General features: G+C 40.5%; 1 protein-coding gene across 5 annotated transcripts; it reads right to left on the minus strand.

The window, feature by feature from the left end:
• Positions 1-84: 84 nt before the first annotated feature.
• Positions 85-25192, minus strand: LOC128673408 (uncharacterized protein). 5 transcript variants are annotated; one of them, XM_053751213.1, is made up of 15 exons: positions 24975-25192; positions 24344-24439; positions 22331-22422; positions 18128-18237; positions 16437-16620; positions 15360-15439; positions 12846-12961; positions 10984-11132; positions 8449-8596; positions 7946-8136; positions 7246-7350; positions 4952-5035; positions 2641-2697; positions 946-1118; positions 85-518 (listed from the first exon to the last, which is right to left on the minus strand). In XM_053751213.1, the coding sequence occupies exons 1-15, from the start codon at positions 24979-24981 to the stop codon at positions 461-463; spliced, it is 1650 nt and encodes a 549-aa protein (XP_053607188.1). In that variant the 5' UTR covers positions 24982-25192; the 3' UTR covers positions 85-460. The 5 variants fall into 5 exon arrangements, with proteins under 5 accessions (XP_053607188.1, XP_053607190.1, XP_053607189.1 ...); XM_053751215.2 differs by lacking the exon at positions 24975-25192 and adding an exon at positions 24823-24882; XM_053751214.1 differs by lacking the exon at positions 24975-25192 and adding an exon at positions 24524-24729.
• Between the last annotated feature and the right edge of the window lie 280 nt (positions 25193-25472).

A 25472-nucleotide genomic window follows, 5' to 3' on the forward strand; every position in this document is an offset into this window, starting at 1 on the left:
ATGAATTAGTTGTCCAATTTCATGATTTAGGTACTATTTCTTACATAGATACAAAATTAAATCGGTCTTAATACTGCTAAATAATTTGATACATTTTTGCATCTGTATTAAAAACAAAATCCCTTTGAATATAATAAAATAATACACAACCGAAAAGCGTAATAAAATACGAAAAGACCTACCCAAGGATCTAGTATAATAACAAATACAGTATGATACAAAGCGGCTAGTAAGCCGAACAAGCTCAGGTACTTACGCTAAATTTGGAGAAACACTAACATAGCAACATATACACAGCAGCCGCGAGCGTCACAGGACGCGACGCCCGCTGCAGGGTAACTACAGTTCGTTATCACAACGGGGGCTCTTTTATCCCGATTAGTTATAAATAAATTGAAGTCTGAATCGTAATACAAATGTCATCTTACAACTAAGGTCGGCGACAGGCGCAGCCCGACGTCTACTTCATGGCCTTCATTATCGAGTCTATCTGCTCGTCCACGCGCGGACTCACCCCCCTGTTCAAACGTAGCATGATATTATTAAATTTGTATTAATAATTTATCATATTACACTAGCTTGACCGCGCAGCTCCGCGCGTAGCTCCGGCCGCGTTTGTCATACACACTTTCACCCCAAATTCAGGTATCCAAATTCGAAATTTTTATTTGTATGCGTACTAAATTTCATCAAATTCTGTTAGAAATTTAGCTGTGAAGGCGTGGAAGACAGATATTAGTATGGATGTAACAGTGGTAATCTGTTTTTCATTGTAATAAGTTGCTAATGGTAAGCATCTGTCTCTATCTCATCCGAGCGATGTACCGGTTTCTTCTTTAGCCAAGTCCGGAGTCCAGGCTCCGCTTTCTAGTTGAAGCGCCTTCATCGTTTCAATTGCCGATGAAGGTATCACATAGTTGATATGTAACACAAGGTGAGAGTGACCTGAAGTCGGCGGGCGCGGGCCCGACCATGGCGATGATCTGCGGCACGTCGTGCGAGTGCGCCGCCAGCCGCGCCAGCGCCCGCACGCTGCGCCACAGGTGCTCCTCGCCCGGCGCCGACTGCAGCAGCTGCAGCAGCGCCAGCGCCAGCTCCGCGCACACCTCGTCGAACACCTGCAGCACCAGCCTCGCTACAGTCAATCTCGCTCGTGTTTCATAGCCGACCACTCTGAACCGAGTAGTGGAGGAAGAAAGACATCGTGAGGAAACCTGGCTTTTTTGACGTAACTGCAACTAATCCACAACGAAGGCGTGGAAATTCTGCATCGCCCTTGAACACCCAGATTGAAACACGTGACATCGGCCACAAAGATAATGCACATTACATTGTCTAGCCGTACACCCAGAAATGCACGCGATGTGCAACGAGTAGCAAGGGCGGCCGTTGTCGGGAAACCAAACAGATTGATAAGCCGTAGCCTCTAGTGTTGTCTTATATAGAGACAAACATAATATTGTTTTTGTAGTCTATTGCAACGTCCCACTGTTATTGCACAACTTAAAAAAATAAAAATATGTGGACTTAATGCCATACAGCATTTCCTGCAGTTCGAACCATGATATGATCAAAATCCTAGCTACTGTCAGTGACTACGAGATGACTTCAGTATTTCCAGTTCTGTAATCGCTTTATTCATATGAATGTATGTGAAAATATATTTACCCATTTTGCGAAATCACGTAAAAATATAAAAGTATCGTCGATTTTGGTATAGTCGACGAAACGCCAAATAGCTCTCCCAATTGTCTATATTGTTACCCTGACAGATCTGTTATTTTAAAAATTAAGAAGACAGACAGATAATGTAGGTAAAGAAATAAATATACGTAGTCGTTATCGATTACAGCAGGGTGCTGTTGTATCGTGCAGCACAATCGTTATCGTCATTACGTGTAACAGAACAAGATAACCAGTAGTTCCTACAGAGCGACTGCCCGAGCCGAGATCCGCGAGCAAACACGCCGCGCAAACACCCAAACTTTGGAATGTTATTTATAGTGCCGTCGCCGCGACACTGCTGTATTTATTACAGCTCTGAGTAAATTTGCTATTACTCAATAACGTCGCTCATTTCTGAGAATATCAGGACGTAAACGCGTGAAACTTGTCATTTCAGAGAAATATAAAATATTACTTTACGAGTTAGGAATACAATCCAATCAATATCCGGACCTGCTGACAGTCCGAACATTAATCATCATCATTTGTTTCAATGGTTTTTTTAAATATGTCACATATACTTTTAAATTAAAATCTATCCGAGACAGATCTCTAACCACCGAGCTATTGAGACCATGTCAGTAATTTATTTAATTCATAAGTTTCAACTATATCTGAGATTGAAAGCGACAAGCCGACAAGTAATTTCAGAACAGAAGTTGTTTTTTGTAATTATTTCATTTGACAGGCCTAACTTATAATCTAGTGCAGGTATCATCTTGTTTCGCAGAATTTGAGTAAATCCATGCGTAAGAAGTACCGGATAAGCTAAACCTCTAACAATGAACTTCCACAACCTCTAATCCCTCTACCTCCCTCTACCGAATCTACCTCCCTCTGTTCTTTGGAATCCCTTTGTTCAGTCTGAAGAACCTCGAAGACTCGTTCTCCGGGCATAGTGGTTCGCTATCGTACCTTGCTCTTGGCGAGGCGCGGTAGCCGGGCCCGCAGCGCGCGGCCGACGCTCCAGCGCTGCAACAAGCACAGCGCTGCAACAACAACCGCGTCCGCGCGCGACACACTCGTGTATAGACGATGAGGCTAACGCGACCGGCTTCGGATACTAGTCCTAACGGGTTGCCTTCATTCGACGCAAAGCAAAAATATCAAAGGTATGAATGTATATTACACTATCACATGTAATCTGTACAGGACACCGCCATATACGTTCATATATTTGATATTTTCGCATCGCATCGCTCTGCTTTGTCTCTATGAGGACTTAGAGTAAGGTCCATGTTCGAGACAAATTCGAAAGTTGAGTTTGCGTATGAGCGCAGGCTTTACGTTAATGCTAGCCGCAGTGACAGGAGCACTCGCCGGTGGAGCCGGTGAGGGAAGAAAAGATAACCGTCTCTATACGCCTGTTTTCCATTATTTGTACAATTCGAACTCAAAATTCCAAGAAATTATTAAAATGAAACTACGCCCGGTATTTCTCATTCGGGCGTCAGATACGATCAAACGATTTACTTTGTAGAATTATTTGAATTGATCATACAATATATCGTTACATTATGGATTCAAAATCTTGCTAGACAGAAAAATGGTAAATTGGAATATCGCATACAAATATCCAAGCATATTTTTGTATAGTATAAAATTAAAAATCATTGATTCATGTCATACACAAATTAATACATAATATACACTATAAATAAACGTATGTAATAGGAATCAAATAAAAATAAATATGTCGCCTTGGACGCAGTTGTGGAACACACATATTTTGGTAACAAAACAATTTATCAATGTTATTATAGGTGCGGAACAAATGAAACAAAGTAAATAGAAAAAAATATAACAAGGAAGAGGGTTTGTGACACGAGAGCAAACTAGATAGCGTCAACAGTTAGGAGATATGTATGATTCCGCACAGGGGCAGAAGCGTGGAGAAGCTAATGCTTGTATCAATACGGCCTTATATAATAATGTGTCGGGTTTCCCGCGACAGCGCCGTCGCATTGTACTGCATTATCTATTTACACACATACTAACTTTCATGAGCGACTTCGATGCTAGGTTGCTGCTGTTATTAAAGTTTCGTTTGCAGTTCTGACGTTTGTCTTGCCATACGCAATGCGCATTTCATTAATTTGCACAACTGCGCATAACACAATCGTCAAAATTGCATAATTGAATTCGAAAACGAACCGTTCTCATTGTCAGCGCATGTAGCGGCGATTCGCTGGCGTCGGCACCCACTAGCCATGACATGACGCAAGCAATAGCAAGGAAAAGAGTAATGCCGAAGCCGGTGACGCTTTGATTAGACATGTGAGGTCACGTCACGATCGAAAGCATGAGAGAGATCGATGTAGATGATGAACACGATATGTAAATATTACGACGAGCAACCTGTGCGTGGGCATAATACGTACAACGACACTACTCGTCTCTTCATAGTATAAAACAAAGTCGCTTCCTGCTGTCTGTCTCTATGTATGCTTATATCTTTAAAACTACGCAACGGATTTCGACGCAGGTTTTTTGTAATAAGAGTGGTTGAAGAGGAAAGTTGAGGTGTATGATTTATAATGTTTCACCTGAGCGAAACTGGGACGGGCCACAAATTAGTGATAAATAAACTGAATATATAACTATGAATACAACATTGATATTATTGACTTCGAAGATTTTAATAACCAGTACCCCACGCCTATCTTGTACCACGATCTTTATTAACAAAATTATTTGTTGTCTTGTCAGTTTGTAATGAGCCAGTGTCAATAAATATATGAGTACGACGGCCCGCGTGTTCCAGCAATCATTAAGTAGACGATTAGCAATTTGTTGGATAAAATATATCCTCGGACTGTAGACGGAAATCCATTCTTATCGAACGATCGAAGCTTATCTAACAATCTTCTATTCTTGAAATGAAGTTTGGACGGCTGTGCGATCGTTCCGGCAGGACGCGTTGGGAAGCAAGTTACCTATTTACGGATCTTCAGTACGAGGACGCTACGCCCAATAATACATAAATTAAGCCAGTTCTACAATTAGTCTTTTTATAGGTTTGTGTTTGGGATTAGTAATGATGAAGCTCTCAGGCCGATACCTGGAGCATCACGTCCGAGATTTTATTGGTTCCAGACACCGTAAAAATGGCCTTGGACGTGATTGGTGTGAAGTTTAAAAAACCTCAAATTGGCAGTAATCCAAATAGCTAAGGGCACGAAGAAGAGAGATGCGGTGAGAGTGCGATACTGACCACGGTCTTTACCTCCTTGGTGGCCACATTGTGCATGAGCGCGGTGCCCGCCTCGCGCAGCTCCGCCGCGTCGCTCAGCGCCGCGTGCACGCACACCTGCCACACGCATACACATACATATTTACGCTTTACTGGATTTTCACTGTTTATTCACAAAATCTGGCGCAAACCCATCTATAGTCGTTAGCAGTTGGGATTGCGACAACCTTTATGGAATATTGTCGCGTGACTCACAAGCCATCGTGTAGTTACCCTTCATCCCGTAGAGACCCAGTGGATAACGTCACTGGGTTTCTAGTAGGTAGTGGCGAATTTGGGTAAGTTTGATGTGCTGTCGAGTGTCCGCCGACTTTAGATTCAGATTCAGATTCAGATTCATTTATTGCAATGTCACAAGTGGAAATGTTAGGTGTTACATAGATAATAAGTAAGTACAGGTGACGCCCTGCAAGGGCACAGCAAACATTGGGGCAGCTAGATGCCATTTACTTAAATATTTAACATTGTTAATTGTCATGCATTAAATGATTAAAATTATTAAATTATTAAAAATGATTAAAATTAATAAAATGATTAAAATTAATAAAATGAAGGGGAGTCGAAGGTATCACTGATCGATTTGATCTTCAAAGAACTCTGCGATACTGTAATAGCATTTATCCAAAAGAAAAACCTTGAGATGGTTAGTAAATATGTGTGGTTTTTTAATATTTTTTATTTCATTTGGAATGTGGTTAAATATTTTTATTGCCATATGATGAGGACTAGATCCAATTAGTGCCATATTAGTAAGTGGAATTAATAATTTATTTAAATACCGATTGTTTCTTCTGTTGTGATTATCCCTATTAGTATATAATTCACTGTGTTTCCGTACAAATTTGCAGATTTCTAAAATGTAAATAGATGTCAGCGTTAATATTTTATGTTTTTTAAAGTATGGCCGGCAAGATGTCATTTCGTCTATATTTGTAAGAATTCGTATACATTTTTTTTGCAAAACAAATATGTCGTTTATGTCACAGCAGTTTCCCCACATGACTATCCCATATGACAATCTTGATTGCGCGTATGCATAGTATGCTGCAAGCGAAGTCTTAAAGTCGGTTACACGTTTTAAGTGGTTTAATGCATATATAAAAGATGATAACTTATTTTTTAATGTTCTTATATGGGGTTTCCAAGTCATATTAGTGTCTAAATCTATTCCTAGTAGTGTAGCTATGTCAACAAATTTTAATTTAGAATTATTAAATTCATATGTCATTTTTAACGCAGTTTTTTGTGAAGGTTTGAATTGTATTATTTTTGTTTTATTTAAATTTACTTCAAGATTATGATTATTTAGCCAATTTGTAATGTCAGTTAGAGTTGTATTCAAATTATTTTCTAGCTCTGCCGTATTTGGACAAGATAGCAAAACAGAGACGTCATCTGCAAAAAGAATACATTCGTTTTTGATGTTTTTAGGGAGGTCGTTATGGTTACATTAACATTACAGTCAGTATTATCTGCAGAGATTTGACTATCAGTGCATACTTGATTATTTTGTTCATTGTCTCGATGTTTTGACATAATTGGGGTGTTACTGTTTCCAACCTTAGGTTCTTTAGATCGGCAATAGTGGCATTTCCACTGTGTTTTATGCTCCTTTGCCATGGTACTATAAAAGCGTGTCTCTGAGACGTTAGCACAATCCAAGTCGAAATGTAGATTGCATAATTGGCACGTTAAATATCTCCTGTCCTGTATATCCTGTCGACAACCTGCACATTTTAACGCCATCTTGTGTGTTGCAGCGACAAGTTGTCTAGATCTTTAATAGTTTTGTATTTTAGTTCTGCTACTCGACGCTAGATGGCGTTGTTTATAAAAAAAAAAATATATTGCTAGGTCAAGTTCTCTGATTCATCAATATCTATTTTGAGGTTATGAATATATTATAAATTGGTACCTCGTAGTGATGAAGTAATTTCTTCAGTTGTAGTGGCTTCTGATGGCTCCCAAATGAAGATTTAAGGCACTTAGGGACGAGTAGCAAGGTCAAATAGACGTGTTTCAGAGTCAACTTCTCACTTTAATTATTTCGCATTTATTTCACTTAAACTGTATTTTTATTCGAAGATAACACTTCCATATGTACAAAGTAATTTAACTTTTAGTTTAAACTTGTATAAACAGGCACTGAACTTCGCGTAGTTTATTTACAAATATTTATATACGGAGCAATTGTTTACTAGGCAACTAGCGCCACCTATTCCATTCCCTTTATTCCGAAACATACATGTGTGAGGTACAATACGGACCTTGGTGGTGACGCGGATGTTGGAGAGCGGCTGTCCGTCCCGCTCCCACTCGCTGATGTACAGCAGCCACTCCGACGACGACACGTGCTCGCACAGGTTGCACATCTGCACGAGGTCAGAAACATTCAAACATTAGATAGGTATATGACTACACCTAGTGTAGGAAGTCAAATTTTTAATTATATCACAAAGCAAGAAGAAAATTTAGTTTACGTAAAAGTCACTCGTATTGTAAAATATATTTTCTTTTATCCTCGCATGTTTATGTATTTATATATTTTTGAAGAATCAACAGCATACAATCTTAATTCTAGACAAAAACAGTACATTACAAGAAGCCAATTATAGGTTCCCGTAGATAACATGATATTCTTATTTAGAAAAATTTTGATGTTATGTTCGGCATTTGGAATATTCAGTTGTGATTGTACATCCGGCTGCCGGTCGCCTGCTGGCATTAACTTAGTCTTTTGGAATCCCACTCTCATTCTCATCTTCACGTGTCACAGTTGGATAAGGGGTTGTGACCGCGAACGCCGGAGTTCAATCCTCTCAAGGTTATGTGTCCCTTAGTCGCCACGGAAGACACAGAATGATATAGATTGGTCATATTCTTCATTAAAACATTGACGTTTTTTTATTATTTCGGGTGAATAATGGAACGAATGTGGTGTTATCAGAATAGCTGATGTGAGCTCACAAAGAGTGTGATGGCGTGTTGCTCGGGCTGCGGCCGGCGGTCGATGTCGTGCGCGAAGTTGAGCAGCGCGTGGTGCCGCCGGTCCTGGTGCAGCAACAGCGACACGTCGTCACGCAGCGCGGCCGCCGCCAGGCAGCGCAGCGTCGCCACTCGCACTTCCGACGACAGCGCTGGGTCGTTCAGCAGCCGCGCTGGTAATTGTAATTCATTTATTTCAACTTTATCAAGTTAACAAATGGTGGACCCAGTGCCACACGGCATTCTCTGTCAGTCAGGACCAAATAGAAAATGACATTATAAAAATAAATTTATACACTAAGGTAACGATTCAAAAGAAATAGAACATTTACAAGTTTATGGAATATACAAAAAACATCGTTGCTTTTCAAATCGATCAATCAAGGACCTAGAAATTTTTTCCATGAGAAGAGAGCCAAATTACAAAATAATGTATGAGTAAACGAGTTTAATGTGTAACTCGCTAGCATGACACGAGCACTGACCGACGAAGCCGAGGAACTCGTCACCGAGCACCCAGCTGCCCTCGCCCTGCACGAGGTACTGCTGCAGCTCGTCCAGGCTCTGCTTCTCCTCCGCCGCCAGCTCCACGCCCGCCAGCGTCTGCGTCAGCTTCTCGAACTCCGCCGCGCCCTGCAACATTACGGTTCAACTTGGAACATGGCCACACACCTGGTGCAGGCTGCGGTCACTGCCCTACTTCGCATGTACCTCATGCCTTTTTACCTAACTTTCTTGTAAAATAGTAATTAATACACGAAAAATCTACTAGTTTCAATTTTTCTATCAAAATACAATCAATTACAGAAAATAGTAGATTATAAAATTAGCTTTAGTTTCGAAATCGGCCACGGAGCACGAACCCAAGGGTTGCCGGACCGAGACGTGAACACAAAGTTTGATATCGTTTACAGATACTGGGCTTGGCGTTGGCGCAGGATCAACTCGTCAATAATAGTGAACAGGGAGATTGCATTCCAATTAACACCACGTAACGACCGCTCGACTCCTGCATTTCATTTTAAGCGACTGTGAAAATAGAATAAATATGTATTTTACTGTTGTTTGTTTTGTTTATTTATTGTAGTAGATTTTTACAAGCTTTTATTTAACTTGCAATGCATGTTAAAGCTATCGCTATGTCTCGGGTGGAATCTTGCAACTCAAGTTTGAAGCAGATATCTTCAATCGATCGAGTTGAAATTTTGTACACATATTTAGGTTGGATGACAATGCATTATAATGATAAGCATGACTAGATGATGCACCCAGGAACGGCTACAGACGTGGGAACTCCTCAACGTTTTACTGCACGGACGTAATATTTTTGTCATATACAAAAAAAATGTAAACTCATGTTTTTGCAAATAAATAATCTTTGTCATATTGAATACAATAAGATATCTCTGACAACAATAAAAACTTGTGTATAAAATTGCATTTTTGTAAAAAACTAATTACATTAAAGTTTTTATACCGTGTTTCATGTAAATAAATAATTTCTATTTCTATTCTATTTCTATTTACTATAGTTACCAACAGATGAAGTCTTAAGTGTTGTGCTTCAGCGGATCGCGAGCGTTAACCCATTTTTAAAACGACCCAGATATATATAGAACCGCGTCACTTTTACGAGTGAGCGAGATGAAGCATTTATTGCATACTGCTTGCACCAGGAGGACTCTGTCAATATTACGTGCTTGTTTATGATACCACACGCGATAACTCATAATATCAGTTGTTAGATCTGTCATATATCTAGGTAATAATTCGCACCACACGGATTCCGCATCAACAAAAATATTTCTATGAAATGACATACATTTATTTAACATCTATATTTCGGCAACAACAAATCGGCTGCTAGATATATAGACATATTGATTACCAGAAAGAGAATACACTCTCTGAATAACTGACTTTTACGAAATAAGTAATATAGATTGATAACCAGCATGCAACATCTTTCTCAGCGTGGTGGGAGCGGGAGTTCTGCCGAGCTAAACCTCCGCTTGGCACAAAGTAGTTGATATCCGCAGCTCCGCCCGCGATATTCTATGTTTGACGCCTCGGGTCATTACCTACATCTATTCCAAAATTAATTCAAAATCGGCCCAAAGCTTTAGCCGTGAAAACGTGACAGAGAATTTGACAATTATAATATTAGTATGGATTACACTATCGAGTAGTGTAATCTGTACGTGAATTTGTAGTGTGTTGCATTTGCTTTCGATCATTAACATTACAAACCTAGAAAGTTCTGAAATTGTTTGTTGTCAACAACAGGTTATCATTCATGCAATAATAGGTGGGCGACTCCCACGGGACCACTACGTTCCAAGTTCTAATTCCACGAGGATGCGTCAACACGCCGTCACTGCAGCCATGCCGCCAAAACATAAAAATCATAAACAAACATACAACTCACAATTATTTTTAATCCACACTTGAAATTATTTTCATGAAATATATGTAATACAATATATTGTTGCGGGGAAAAACTAGTAATGTAATATTTTTATATCTGTGAGTATATATATGCATTTAGTTATGTTAAAAATAATCACTACATAGGAAGACCGAAAATCAATTGGGTCAGGTATACCTCTAACAGCGCTGCGTGCGTATGCACATTACAAACGTCTCGATCGCAACACAATCAGGTCAACAAACAAATATTATTCATTTTTAGAACATTTTTACCACACACGCACTTAAACACTGTACAAGTTACAATAATTATATTCGATCACAAATAGAAAATTGTTTTTTATCGTAAATATTGTATGTACAAGTTAACGAGTAAATATTTTCTCTATAATATTCGTCTGTTCATAGTGACAGCTAGTATGATATAAAATAGGTTATTGATAATAAAAAGAAAAGTGGTTATTGTCCTGTAAAAAGTTGTTTGTCATTTTGTACCAGAACTAATTTTAAGACAAATCATTGACTCGAAGATCAAGTGTTCGATCTGTTGATTAATAGTTGATTATATGATTGAGAAGTAAAGTACTCACATCGATGTCCTTGTAGACGATGGGTGGGTCCCTGGTGCGCCGGCGCAGCTCGTCCTGGCGCTCGTCGTCCAGCGCGGCCGCACTGGGCCCCGCGCGCGCCGCCAGCTCCGCGCCCAGCGACGTCTCCACAGCTTCCGCCATCTCTGACTCTGCAACACCACACTACGTCACTGACGCTTCAGCATCGCAGCCTCTCCGCCACTGCTGTGGAGATGGTGCTGGATCGGTGGCGTCTTATTGGTCTTTAGCGATATGATTCGAAGAGTCTCTAAGAAGATCTAAGTCAAAACTTTCACATTGGAACATGCGTCCAATATCTTCCCGCGACTCTGGCTACCACTTAACTACGTGCAATATTTATGTGTACAAATCACTGTTTATTAAGTTACTAATGAAATTAATTAAGACTTATGATGTAACTAGCCGCACATTAAACTACAAATCATTTTAAGTCACTTCAAAAATCTTTAGAGCTCGCACCTATTTAGTTTATGAGTATTCCCGATATGCCACCCACTACAAATTGAAAAAATCCAAAGCTAATTTGAAACGCTTATATGTCGTCACAATCTACACCGGCTGATTCAAAATCAAAATACTTGGATAAATAAAACTGTAGCACCACGTGGCGCCACACTAACCTAACTGACGAAACCGGGACGTCCGGAAATAGTTGTCAGACGAGGGCACTCCAGCGGGTCCTGCGTGTACGCACCTCTGCTGCGGTCGTCGGATCCGGGGTGCTGCGCGCGCGGCCGCGGCAGGAATGGCGGCCCGAGCGCGGCATTGGCGCGCCGCCAGCCGTCTCCAGACTATTCCTATATTTATATTCATACGTTGCGTGCCGCATGGAGCAGGATTCAATCCTGCACTCTGGTGTTTATCCTTGTCGTTCGCCAGTAAGTACTCGGGAGAGTGAGACCCAGTGTGGCCGGAAGCGCGTGAGGGCGTCAGGAGTGTGTGTGACCTATTAGCAGATCGTCTCTCCGAGCGCCGCGCTGGCGGTCAATCACCGCGGTACCGCAGCGGAACTTTTTCCTCAATTATTAGGGTTCCGGATTGATTACACGTTCAAATAAATATTACGTATTGATACCACACACAGACCCAACATATTACAACAAAAACATTGAAACGTTAGAGATGAATGAATTATGAAAGATATAAAAAATCTATACATAGTTACATGTTAGGTTTTTTTATATAAAAAAAGGAATTCTCTCTTTAAACTTGCTGGATATCTAATTGGTAGAAGATTGTAGTAAAAATATTAAGATTTTGTAAGAATCATTAATGCCATCAAAGTACGGAACCTTCAACAGCAAAGTGATATCACAGGCAGAGCGCGGCGCTTGTCAGGCTGCCAACTAAACTCGATCGAACTATCTCTGGAGATAGCTTTATCCCGAGCGCGCTATATCCGCTTTCTTTTGCCAGTTCTCGTTTCTCTTCGAGAAAATATTCTATTATTGATCATAGTACCTTCTTTGGTCTAAGTTCCTCTTATGATGATGAATATTCACCGCGACATAATAAATACTGCACTGGATCAATATATTGTGAATTATTGTAAATGATATAAGCAAGAAAATATAGAATGAAAATATAGTTAGAATGAAAATATTATTATTATGGCATTTAGGTATTCTCATATTTTTGAATTATCAGTTGAGCTCGAAAATAGACTGTCTCCACATAAAAACATCACCTCAACCCAATGCTCCGTTTTAACGCACTTTACCCGTAAAAGAGTAATAAACATTAATTAAAAACATTGTCACAGATTTCAGTCATATACTTATTAGTAGGGTTTATTGCGATATTAGATGTTAAAAGCGCGTGTTTATGGAATGTAGACTGACCGTCGCCGTTGCCTCCGCGCAGCTGTTTCTTCCTCTTCTTCTCTTTCTTCCTCTCCTTGCGCGCGAGCTTCTCCGCCAGCGTGCTACGCCGCTGCTCCAGCTCCGCCGACTGCACTCTACAACAACAACATGTTACTCAACCGCGCCAATCACAAAAACGCCAACTGGGAGACATCTGCCCCGAGATTGAAAATAGAGAGAGAGAGAGAGAGAGACGTGAGAGACAAGTAAGTAAGTAGATCACAAGTGAGATTACAGGCTAATGAAATTCTGCAGTGAAGCTTTTGTAAGAGACTTCGTTTGCGGGTAAAATTCCTTGTTTTCTGGTTCCCAGTGCCAGTAGGTATATTCGGCTGTGCGTTACAATGTCAGTCACTATGGTACAACTTTATATGTATTAATGGTCCTGAGAAATTCAGATTCACATTGGCGTCGACAAAATTGCACGTCTTTGGCACTTTCATATGTTGTCTTAGGCAAAAACGAACCCTTATAGAGGTCGTCCTTACTCATGTCTGTCTGTCCGTCCGTATAATGTCACAGCCACTTTTTTCCGAAACTATATACTGTTGAATCTCGGTAAGTAGATGTATTCCATGAAACGCATGAAGATTTTACACAAAAATAGAAAAAAAAAACAATAAATTTTGGGGTCCTCATACTTACAACTGAAACTAAAAAAAAATTTTTTTGTCAATCCCATATGTGAGGGGCATCTATGGATAGGTCTTCAAAAATGATATTGAGGTTTCAAATACAGTTTTTTAACTGAATAGTTTACGCGAGAGACACTTCCAAAGTGGTAAAATGTGTGTCCCCCTGTAACTTCTAGAATAAGAGAACATAAAACTCAAAAAATATATGATGGACATTACTATGTAAACTTCCACCGAAAATTGGTTTGAATGAGATCTAGCAAGTAGTATTTTATACGTCATAAATCGTAAACCACAATTTACCTTTCATGCAATCATCGCAAATACAAAATATACAAAAATCGATCAATAATAACTTTTATATTAAGTTACTTGCTGCTACGGAGCCCTGGGCGAGTCCGACTCGCACTTGGCCGCTTTTTTTCAATTTCTGTTCTCTACCCTACACATACAAATAGAAAGCACACCGGTTAACTGTAAATGCTGCTGATGAAGTGCTTACGTATTTTACAATAAATAACGAAATACAGCAGCATGTCATATTTTAATAGCTTATGGAACAGGTACGTTTTAGCATTTAGTATATAATGAAAGACATTTTGTACCACATATCCTGGAATCGGTACATCAAAAAGCACATCCAAAGTTATGTCAATGCAAAGATGGCTCCTCAATGCTCAAACATCTGGTGAGGAGCCAGATGTTCATCGACCGTTAATTTCAGCCCTTAGGCCGTGGCACAATTGCTCCGTTTTCCTTCGCCGTTTTGACATCCGTTGACGGCCAACGCCGATATCGTATGGAGATTCGACGGAAGTCGACGCATATCAAAACGTATGGAAAACAAAGTAGTACTTATAATGGAGTGGCAACGCGCTCCTCCGCGAAACACGAAATAACTGAGCTAAGAAATAAAATAGCAAGTTTATAATTGACGTTCTTTTATTTAACGGAATATATTGTTCAGAGGGCGCGCTGGGAGTCAGCCGGGCGGGCGACGGCGGCGGCGCAGCGCTCGCGCCGCAAGCAGCGCCGCGCGCAGCAGCGAGCTCGCCGCGCGCGCGCCGCGTCTGCGCACACACTCTGTACTGAGAAATACCTATTTTGTGCCTCCCTTTCCCTAATACGACCTGATGGTGAGTCCCAATTTGAAAACGTGTATCGAACGTGAAATGAAATCCGAGCGGCTTTGGGAACCCTTGAGCTAAATTAAACATCGCTCATGACCAACCCTGATTTATATAACCGAGCCGGCTTCCAGTGAGTGTGGATTCCATCGAGTGACTCGATAGACTGAACGATCGGCGCAATGATAATATACCCAGATGTCGTTCCGTTGGCAGTTGCGAAACGTTCTATTCTATAAAGGGATATCGATTAATTTCTCTTTCCAAAAGTCGATGTACTTATGACTAAAAAATGACCACAGTACACGTGGTATGCGGTTGCTGGAATCTAAAATTTACGCTAGCGCTGCCCAATATTTGGAAACGGAAAGTGAAAGAATTAAATATTTAACGACAACAAAAATATTTAAGTTTAAAATTATAACTCCCACGAATGCTTATGTCGCGTCAATTTATTTCTAACTCGGTACTTATTATTGCCGTTGTTTTGCCAGTCGCCATAAGGTCCCTTTTGATTTGGACGGCCACATATTACAATTATCTAGTATGTAAGATTTATTGAAGTATACATTATTTATACTTCAATAAATCATACAGATTTTACCAATTTGCTTTTAACGAAAATTTAAAGAATCGCTTGCCCTTTAGCGGCACAAAACAATTACGTCCTCGGACAATCAAATAAAATAAAAAGGCGGTGAGATATTAAAACTTAACCTGGCCTCTATTACCTGGCCTCCTCTATTTCGGAGTTGAGCGTGAGGTAGTCGGGGCTGTCCTGGCGGCTGTGGCGGACTCCGTTCGCGTACACCTGCCGCAGACATACCAACATATACATATAAGTACTTTTAGTTATATTCTCGGTACAAAAAAATATTATCTAGAGGTATATATACAATTATAAAATGCATCAAATATGCTTCGATGAAATAATGAAACCTGTTAATACTTGTACTTAACTTTTGCTCACAAAATTTCTCACAGGCATTTTCGACTTTCCCTATAGAGCTGTGCTCATGCTCACTCACCTGTCACGGCTGGCCGGGCAGCAGGCTGTGAGCTGTGCCCACGCTCACTCACCTGTCGCGGCTGGCCGGGCAGCAGGCTGTGAGCTGTGCCCACGCTCACTCACCTGTCGCGGCTGGCCGGGCAGCAGGCTGTGAGCTGTGCCCACGCTCACTCACCTGTCGCGGCTGGCCGGGCAGCAGGCTGTGAGCTGTGCCCACGCTCACTCACCTGTCGCGGCTGGCCGGGCAGCAGGCTGTGAGCTGTGCCCACGCTCACTCACCTGTCGCGGCTGGCCGGGCAGCAGGCTGTGAGCTGTGCCCACGCTCACTCACCTGTCGCGGCTGGCCGGGCAGCAGGCTGTGAGCTGTGCCCACGCTCACTCACCTGTCGCGGCTGGCCGGGCAGCAGGCTGTGAGCTGTGCCCACGCTCACTCACCTGTCGCGGCTGGCCGGGCAGCAGGCTGTGAGCTGTGCCCACGCTCACTCACCTGTCGCGGCTGGCCGGGCAGCAGGCTGTGAGCTGTGCCCACGCTCACTCACCTGTCGCGGCTGGCCGGGCAGCAGGCTGTGAGCTGTGCCCACGCTCACTCACCTGTCGCGGCTGGCCGGGCAGCAGGCTGTGAGCTGTGCCCACGCTCACTCACCTGTCGCGGCTGGCCGGGCAGCAGGCTGTGAGCTGTGCCCACGCTCACTCACCTGTCGCGGCTGGCCGGGCAGCAGGCTGTGAGCTGTGCCCACGCTCACTCACCTGTCGCGGCTGGCCGGGCAGCAGGCTGTGAGCTGTGCCCACGCTCACTCACCTGTCGCGGCTGGCCGGGCAGCAGGTTGTCGAGTACGGCACCCAGCGCCTGCCGCTGCGGTGCGGTCAGCACGGTGTCGGGTTGCCGCAGGATGTGTTTGGGCACATGCCCTCCGCACAGGAACTGCGCCACCTCCTCGCTGAAGTGGTTGCAGTTGTGCTCCAGCAGACGATACTCGGTGCCACTGAAACGAATTAAATTAAGCCGTAAGTCGCGTCTTCACCAAAATCTCGAATGCATAGTGTTACATGACTCCACCGAAGTAAAATTGCGCCGATTAGGATGGAGCTGGTGAAAAATAAATGAGCACTGCCAACTGGCGCCGCACTCGACTCGACTGCCTCATGGACACTTGCTGTTATGGATAAATTAAGAAAGTTTAAACAAATAAGTACATTAGTAGGCTAAGTTATATGTTTTGGCTCGAATACGGACAATAAAATCAGACAAATTTCGACATACGTGCAACTAATAATATGCAATTATTACAGAGAATTTCCAAGAAAGCCAGCCAGAATCATCCAGAACAAATTTGTACCTGAATGAATACCTGTTCGTTCATAATTTAAGGTAAATCACTCATCTACTAATGTAACTGTACATTGTAATAAATTGCGTCGTCAGTACTGGTGGAAATGTTTATCGCTGGTTATTTTAAAATCACATAGAATTCAAGCGCTGGAACTGACGGGATCATAATGACATTCGTGTCGCTGTTGTCACATGGGAGTGGAATACCACCGAGACAAGCTCACATTTCAAACTACATTTACTTGTACTCATTTATTATATGAAAGTAGATTGCCAAGCGTGCAGACGCTGACGCATGCAGAGTCAGCAAACACCGCAGACACCGCAGTCCGTGGACTGGACACTAGCTACCCCATAGTAGTAAATAATTATTTTTAACCGTATTTCACTATTTTAAATTATTGCAGTTGTGAAAAATTACGAAATCCTAATGGGCATGACAAAATTTACAAATCACAGAAACAAAGCAAAATGTAAAAAAGAAATTTAGTTGTCTAATATAGTAGCAATCACGTGACAATGTGATATCTGCGCCGACGCACGGAACTGCGGGTTTCTGGGAATTTGGTCTTTGAGTTTTATGCGCATTCCGCTGCGTGAAATAGCCAGATTACGTTGTCTCACAAAGCTATGAATATTTTTTGAACTCCTCACTAAATTTAGTATTTTTCACATTTCTGAAAGAGTGTCTCGATGAACGATCGAAAGTTATAAATATTAACGCGCAATATATACTGTGGGATTTGGAGGATGAACGAAAGGATATCCATTGTAAAACGCAACTTGGGTTAACTAACAGTGGGAGCCTCACTATAGACAACAAGACATACCATCTTGTATAACAATAGAAAAGGAAAGTCGCTAATTGAGCTCCTTAGAATTTTAGGTGCGTCAGGAATATGGCGCTTTGATAGGATCGTTTACGCGTCTTTGATACTATTGTGATTGTGACACATGTTCGTCTAGCATCGGACGAATTATAACAGAAACGGTTGGAAACGATTCAGATGGTAATGTCCAGTGCTGAAGACGGCCCGAGATCAAGGTATAGTCTGTAATCCCCACTGAAAGAAACAGCTCACTAATGAGAACTAAATCAAAATATTTTTAACAGGCCGTTGCTGAAAGCGCGATAGGTATTTAAAATAATGTGTACTGACGTGTAGGTGGTGGTGGCGAGCCCCTGCAGGTAGTCGGCGAACACCTGGAACGGCACGAAGGTCTGCCCCAGGCGCTCGGTCTGGTGCGGCGGACCCAGCTGCGTGCTGCCCTGCAAACACACGGTCACAACTACATTACCTGGGAACTATGACAAATATCATATTTTCATTGCTAAATATTTTTTGTAACTTTCTGCTGCTCTTCACGCCTATCTACCCAACCAATTGTCTTGAAATTTTACATACATCTTAGGGAGCTCGAAAAATTACTATTCCCGAGGGAAAATGACGCAAGCAAAAGCGCGTCATGAGTCAGAGTCATGCGAAACGCACACGCTTCGCTTGGTTCCTGTATGTAGGGTTTACAACAGATCAACGATATACACCTGTGGGTTGACAAGCGTCTAACGTAATGAAAAAATAGATGGGTCACAATGTGTTTGTGTACCGGAAGAAAAAGTCTCAGACGATCAGTTGTACACAGAAATGTGATAATAACAAATAAATATGGGGATAAATCATACAGATTGAGCTAGCTTCAAAGTAAGTTCGAGACTTGTGTTATGGGATACTAACTCAACTATACTATATTTTATAACAAATACATATATAGATAAACATCCAAGACCCGGGCCAATCAGAAAAAGATCATTTTCCAGCATGACCCGACCGGGGATCGAACCCTGGACCACTCGGCTCAGAGGCAAGCACTTTACCACTGCGCCATCGAGGTCAACAAAAAAATATGAAGAGAATTGTCGTCTTTAGGCGTCACATTCGAAATAGAGCTGATATGTCCATTATGTATACAACATTAATTTACTAAATTCTGTTAACTATTGGCTATTAAAAAAGCGACGTTTGTCGTTTCGTTTTTGATAGATATGTGGCGGGTTGAATGGTATGGAATGCCATATTTGGCGTCAAGCCTACCGTTTGTACATTTTTTTTTAATGTTGTCCAATGAAGTTTAAATGAATAGTGAAGACCTGTGGTGAAGACGCTCGTCTATGCGACAAAGGTCCGAGAGGGACCTCGCCCAATTACTTTAACAACAAAACTTAATTAGGAATTATTTAAAAAAGTGTGCTTTCTTAAGCTCTCTCTCTCTCTCACCTGAGCACCAGACGTTGAAAGTCCGAGCCCAGAGTCCGCTATCTTAAAAGCCATTTAGTGTAAATGACGTAACGTCCGCGTGGCAGCCCTGCCGCCGCGGTGCGCGCGCGATGCACTCGCGTATTTCGGTCGCCGCCCTGCACTCCGCACTGTCCGCTAATAATAACTGGGTCATCTCAACTTCCTCACTTCAAACGACTAGCATTCCTGCTACATCGTTTGTGTTTTTCGTTTTAATGTGATTTAGCCGCCCGCTGCAGTTTCAGTCGATTTCATGGGATATATCTTAGTCTTTCGTTTTCCCCATTTCTCGTGGCATCGTGCAGAGAATCAAACGTATATGAGATAGATAACGTAGATAGATGTCTTTATAACGCATTGTGCCTTCTCGTTTGTTTGTAATAACTTTATTGCACGAAAATAAGTACATCAATTAAAATTAATACAAGAACGATACGTATATAAACGGTGGACTTATCCCATGTACGGATCTTACAGTCAAACGGCGATAGGGACATGTCAACAGCAGGCAAGTTAGAAGTAATAATGTACAATATGAACGAAGATGATTATATGTATATAAAAAGAAAATAAACAAAATACAAATAAATAGAGTAAAATACAAACAAATGGTGTCTTTAGGCCCACAGTTTCCAGAAGTCAGTTGGAATAAATTCTCATCTACAGAACACAACATTAAAACAATAACAAACTCGCTACATAGCAAAGACATCACCGAGGCGCCTCGCGTCGAAATAGACTGTGTTTACAGCACGCGGACACCAGCGACACGACCAGCGGTGTAGAGCCCAGTTGGTGCGGAACGCTGAAGCATCGCGACTCAGGCTAAGCTCGTTGGAGCTACTGTGAAAAGATGATATCGAGACAGTGAAGGTCCGCCGCGACTGGCCGCACTCGGTGTAATCTTCCCAAAATAACGTGCGAAGGCGCGAACTATGCGTCGCGTGTTATGGATTTATTAATATTCGGCTAATATTACCGCTACATGCGCGATTTTATTTTAATATAATTGCTCTCACCGGCTTCGAAGGCGGCTGGCGGAAATATGCGCTATTTATTTTAACGATAATATTTTGTGTTCAGATTTTAAGTACAAACTGACTTCGGCCACAAAATTTATCTAAAACTTCAGGATAGGTATGCCACTTGGAATGTGAGCGATTGCTCGTGATTGTGAAATTATTTTTTTGTAATTTGTAAATTTCTTGGAACCATTTTAGGTAGCAATTCAAAAGTTTTCTTTCACCGCTGCTTTGATCCCATCGGTATCAAGCCAGCTGAATGTGGCATACACAGAAAGATATGACATTTGTTTACTACTTGACGTAAAATTTTGCTGTTGCGATTGTATCACAGATTCATGAAATATTTAGGACGACAGTCCATAAGAGTGTACACGCAGTTGGCACAATAATTATGCGTCGGGCCTCAATATAGGTACCTACGTCTTTTCTCCCAAATCGGTATTGAGACAAAAATTAACGTGTTTCTCGAGTTAGACAGCGATCCTTTGCTTCCACACGTTATGCCAACTCCCACTGTCGCCGAACTCACACATGCCGACGCGAATGCGTGAACATTGCGTAATTTGTATAAGTGCTGTTATTTACTGCAATGAAAAACCAGCAATGTATACCGAATCCGCCAAGTTTGGCAAACTGTTTGACGACAGTGTAGAGCCGGCATTACACATGTTGCATTGTACGGCGCAACACTACGCATGTCGCCTGCATGTGATATGAATTATGATACACATCGGTTGGCGGGCGAGTGCGCGCGCGCTGCCAACATATAGCTACCAACATATCGTCATGTCCCATACTCGGCATGATACGCCGGGCGTGGGATTACTGCCGCATTGTGATTACGATTCTTGCGCGACAATGATATCCTATGTGTTATTCCATATTATATTCTACCCCTGTACCAAATTTCATTACAATCTGTCCAACAGATTTGACGTGAAAGAGTAACAAACAAACATACATACACACATATCCTCACAAACTTTCACATTTATTATATACTTAGTAGGATTTAGGAATCAACGTATATAATTTTTATAGACAACTGAGTAATTTTTAAATATAATCCATACCAAGTTTCAACCCCTTATTTGTACCCTTTGGGGGTGAATTCTAATAAACCATGAAACACGTGTTCAATGAAATATTTTTAGTCTCAATTTATTTTTTTTTAATTCGATTTTAAGGCTTTTCCCATACACACTTTCAACCCCTATTTCGCCCCTTCAGGGATAAAACTTCAAAATCCCTTCTAGTGGGTGATCATATTATAAAAATAAACATCTTTTTAAGTTTCACGTTTCTACCATCAGCGGTTACGGCTGAGTGCGTCTATACCTCAGTCAACGGGACCTTCTCCTTTTACATATTAGAAGAAGATAGATAGATTCGCGTTTCCCCACTTTATTATATATTTTTCCATTGTTTGAACATTTATTTTTTCCGGAATGAAAGATTAATTATCGTCGTTATCAATGACACACGCTCGCACAAAGTGATGAAATTTCATTAAGGCTTCGGTAATTATATGCAAATCAGACTAACTACACAACCTAAATATTATGCAATACTACTTTTTGCCAATAGTCATGTAAATTATAAAACGAAGCATATAATATAAAATATATGAGATTATTACAGGTACATCTGTACCAGCTGCACTCCACATGTAGTCTTTACTAGTTGTACGCCGCGAACTTACACCTCGCGAACACAATACATTTTTACAAAATTGAGAATATTTCAAAAACGACTTGACCTATTTTGTTGCACACGAACTTAAACATACTATTGACAGACATCCTACAGGTACCTTTTAAATTTCAACAAAATCAGACTAACGGTTCGAAAGTTATCGCGTTACAAATATACATACAGACTTATATACATACATAGGTACATACAAAAAATGTATTTTTGCCCCAAGTGGATTTGTAGCCCAACTTACTGTGGGCCTCAGATAAGTGAGTAAAAGCTGCAGACAATTCTGAAAAAGTGTAAATTCTAAAGGACGTAACGAAAACATAACAAACATACATACCGGCGCGCAGCTGCTGATGCCGTGTCCGCCGTAGAAGAACTCGCGGTTGTAGACCACCACCGACGTGTGCCACACGCCCTCGATCTGCCGACCTGCCGCAACAGACTGCTTCAACCACATCGTCTACACCACTCCACGGCCCACTTTATTGTAAACCATCTGTCGCATCTGTCTGTCTGTATGAACGCGATAAACTCAAAACTACTGGACGGATTTTTGCAAGAATTTTACAAATAGAATGTGTAAATCCTAAGGAAGGTTTAAGTGTATAATTTATTATGGTTTTACTAGATCGAAGCCGGGACGGAGCGCTAGTAAACATAAGACCTACATTTATTAAATGACATCTTCTAAAAAACCTGAGGTATGATTTTATGCACCACTTCTTCTTCATCTGCACAAAGCGCAGATCAAAGTCCGCGGTAGACTTTTCAATAAACAAATTTGAATTTGATTCAATCAAGCCGATGAGCGCCGGTTTGGACACGAAATGTATACTACGCGCATTTGGTTACATCTTGATTTGTAAACGGGATCTCGTTTTGTTGAAACTTTCCCTACCGTAACTGCAGCCGTGGTCCTGAACGTGGAGCTACTACACTATGAAATTATGAATATTGTCGGGAAGCATCTGGCATGTGCGTCGTGTGAAAACAATCAGCAATGTTTTCGCGACCCACATTCGCCGCTGACTGACAATCGTCATCGAATGTGGTTCAAGGACTGTTGTGCTCCACTTGGCAACTAAACATAGCCTCGCAGCTCCCTCCACCACCTGCACCAGGGTCGTCTCCAGAGACCCACCACAGGCCACTTGAGCGCAGACCACAAATTCAAATTCAAAATTCTTTATTCAATTTAGGATGATATACATCACTTATTGACGTCAAAAAAATACTAAAACTAAGTCTACTGCCGGCTTCCAAAGCGCATATGAAGAAGAAGCGGCGCAACAAACTTCACCCCAGCCTTTTCTCCAAGGACGTCAATTAACAAATATAGGTCTTATACATATATTAAAAATTAGGAGGACGAATTTACATCATTATTAAAAATGACAAAATTTGAATGAATAAATAAATAAAATAAAAGTTGTATTTCCAATAAAATTAATGAAAATTGTCACATAAAAAAAAAACAGAAATCGTAAAACTAATAGAAATGCTGTCTGCTGTCCTTTACAACAAATAGTCACATTCTTAATTCGAATAATAGGTACAAATTCTGTGGTGCATATATAGCATCATACATAGCATCACATACACAATATTATTGACTATAGTCTTATGAATAGAAACATACCTAAAAGGAGGATCATACAAGCCATACTGTAGGTACAATGTTTCCCATACTGAATGTATTTTTGATGATTTACCAAAATTTGAGATAGAAAGCCGTTAATTAGACATCTGCCCTTACACTATTCCAGATTATTTAAATGAAAAATTAATCTTAGTTTAGTAAATTTGAAGCTGGTTTTTATTTGCAGCATGGGAATCACCTACATTCAATCATTAAAAACAAGAAGATAAAAATTAGATATTTTTTATTATTATAAAAATAATATAGCATGATTACACACTACCTACTACTTATTCTGATTATACAGATTCAGTAGGTATGTATATATATGTAGATAAATTACATAGCTGATTGTGATATGTCACAATAAATAAATAATAAATAAGTTGCATGTTGATCTCAATACCCTCCTCATAAAAATATTTGAGGAGTACAGGTAGATTGCTGATTAGATTAGGTATTAAAAATTATGATATTTTTAAAGTTAATGTTAATGGTTATTCATGGAAAGATCCTTCTAGACTAGTAAAATGTTAAATTTACAAAGAGATTATATGTTAAATATAAGTAGTTTAACAAAGACTCCTCTTTCCAGTTCAAAAATAGTTGTATATTAAATATCATTATTTTCCTTAATCAAATATTGTAGCTCATTGTATCTACAAACTCATTTAATCAGTCAAAAAATATACAAAGAGAATACAAACATACCTAATATGGCTGGTGACAACAAGGATGCCAGTCCATGTGTCAGGTCATAGATGTAGAGGTCCACCGGCATTCCTTCTTCTGAAGCCATTGTTGCTGCTGTGGAATCAACGATTCATGTTCAACTTCACATTTAATAATTTACCTGATTCATGTTCAGTACACATTTAATAAATTTGCTACCTATTTGATTTCCCTATTACATTCAGGTGCAATATTTCAAAAATTAAAATGGATACAATTAATTTATAAAACTTAATAAGTGGAATACAATAATGTGCGGGTATGAGTTGTGATTGCACTGATATCGGGCACTAGACCCGCGTCAAGCGTGCAGCGGTGCAGCGCGCGGTCGACACCTGTGTCGCGGGATAACAGAACACCTACACTGCGGCGCCCTGCCGTCCACCCGCGTTACACAACAGTTTTGCGAACTATTTATAAGATCAAATGTTAAGTACATTCGCCGTAGACACACTCACTTTACTTGAGGTAGTGCTTCAAACTTTGCGATTTTATTTGAAAAGTAAACTTAATTTATTATCATACTTGTATTTTATAAGCAGTAATTGATAGTAAAAAAGGTCCTCTGTGATCGATACCTAAGTGTTTATAAGGTAGGGTAGGTACTTACCTATCATATAAGCTTCAAATTTACAAAAGGCAACTATAGCAATATGATTGAAGTATGGTGTACTATTTGGTTATTCATAGTTAAAAATTAACAACGTTTTAACAACATTTTAAATAAATATGTTTTGAGCCTGTGGGAAATAAACTCTGATGATTGTTTAATTAGGTAGGTACATAAGTCAGTCATATGTTTCGTTTGTTTGTGTTCGTTTCACATTTCACCAGTCACCATCATGACATTTCAAATTTGAAATTTGATGTGTCAAATATTGACAATCACAGTCATGGCCTATGTTCTGAAATCTGAACTGAAACTTAAAAAAGAGTAAAAAAGGTAAATAACCCTGCAAATACATATTATATAGAACATTACTTCAATATAATGTTCTTATAACTGGTAGTATAGCCCAGTATAATAAGAAACTATTTAAATAACATAATAGGTCGTTTTGAATTATATATTGTAAGAAAAATGTTTGTTTGGTTTGATGTTTGAGTT

Source organism: Plodia interpunctella, chromosome 11 (assembly GCF_027563975.2).
Source record: "Plodia interpunctella isolate USDA-ARS_2022_Savannah chromosome 11, ilPloInte3.2, whole genome shotgun sequence".
Classification (NCBI taxonomy): Eukaryota; Metazoa; Arthropoda; class Insecta; order Lepidoptera; family Pyralidae; genus Plodia; species Plodia interpunctella.

Coding starts and splice junctions, on each gene's coding strand:
- LOC128673408 (XM_053751213.1), bottom strand. Junction 22,423..24,343: donor GTTGTCACCAGCCATATTAG/GTATGTTTGTAT, acceptor CTGTTGCGGCAG/GTCGGCAGATCGAGGGCGTG. Junction 15,440..16,436: donor TGCCCGGCCAGCCGCGACAG/GTGAGTGAGCGT, acceptor TGTCTGCGGCAG/GTGTACGCGAACGGAGTCCG.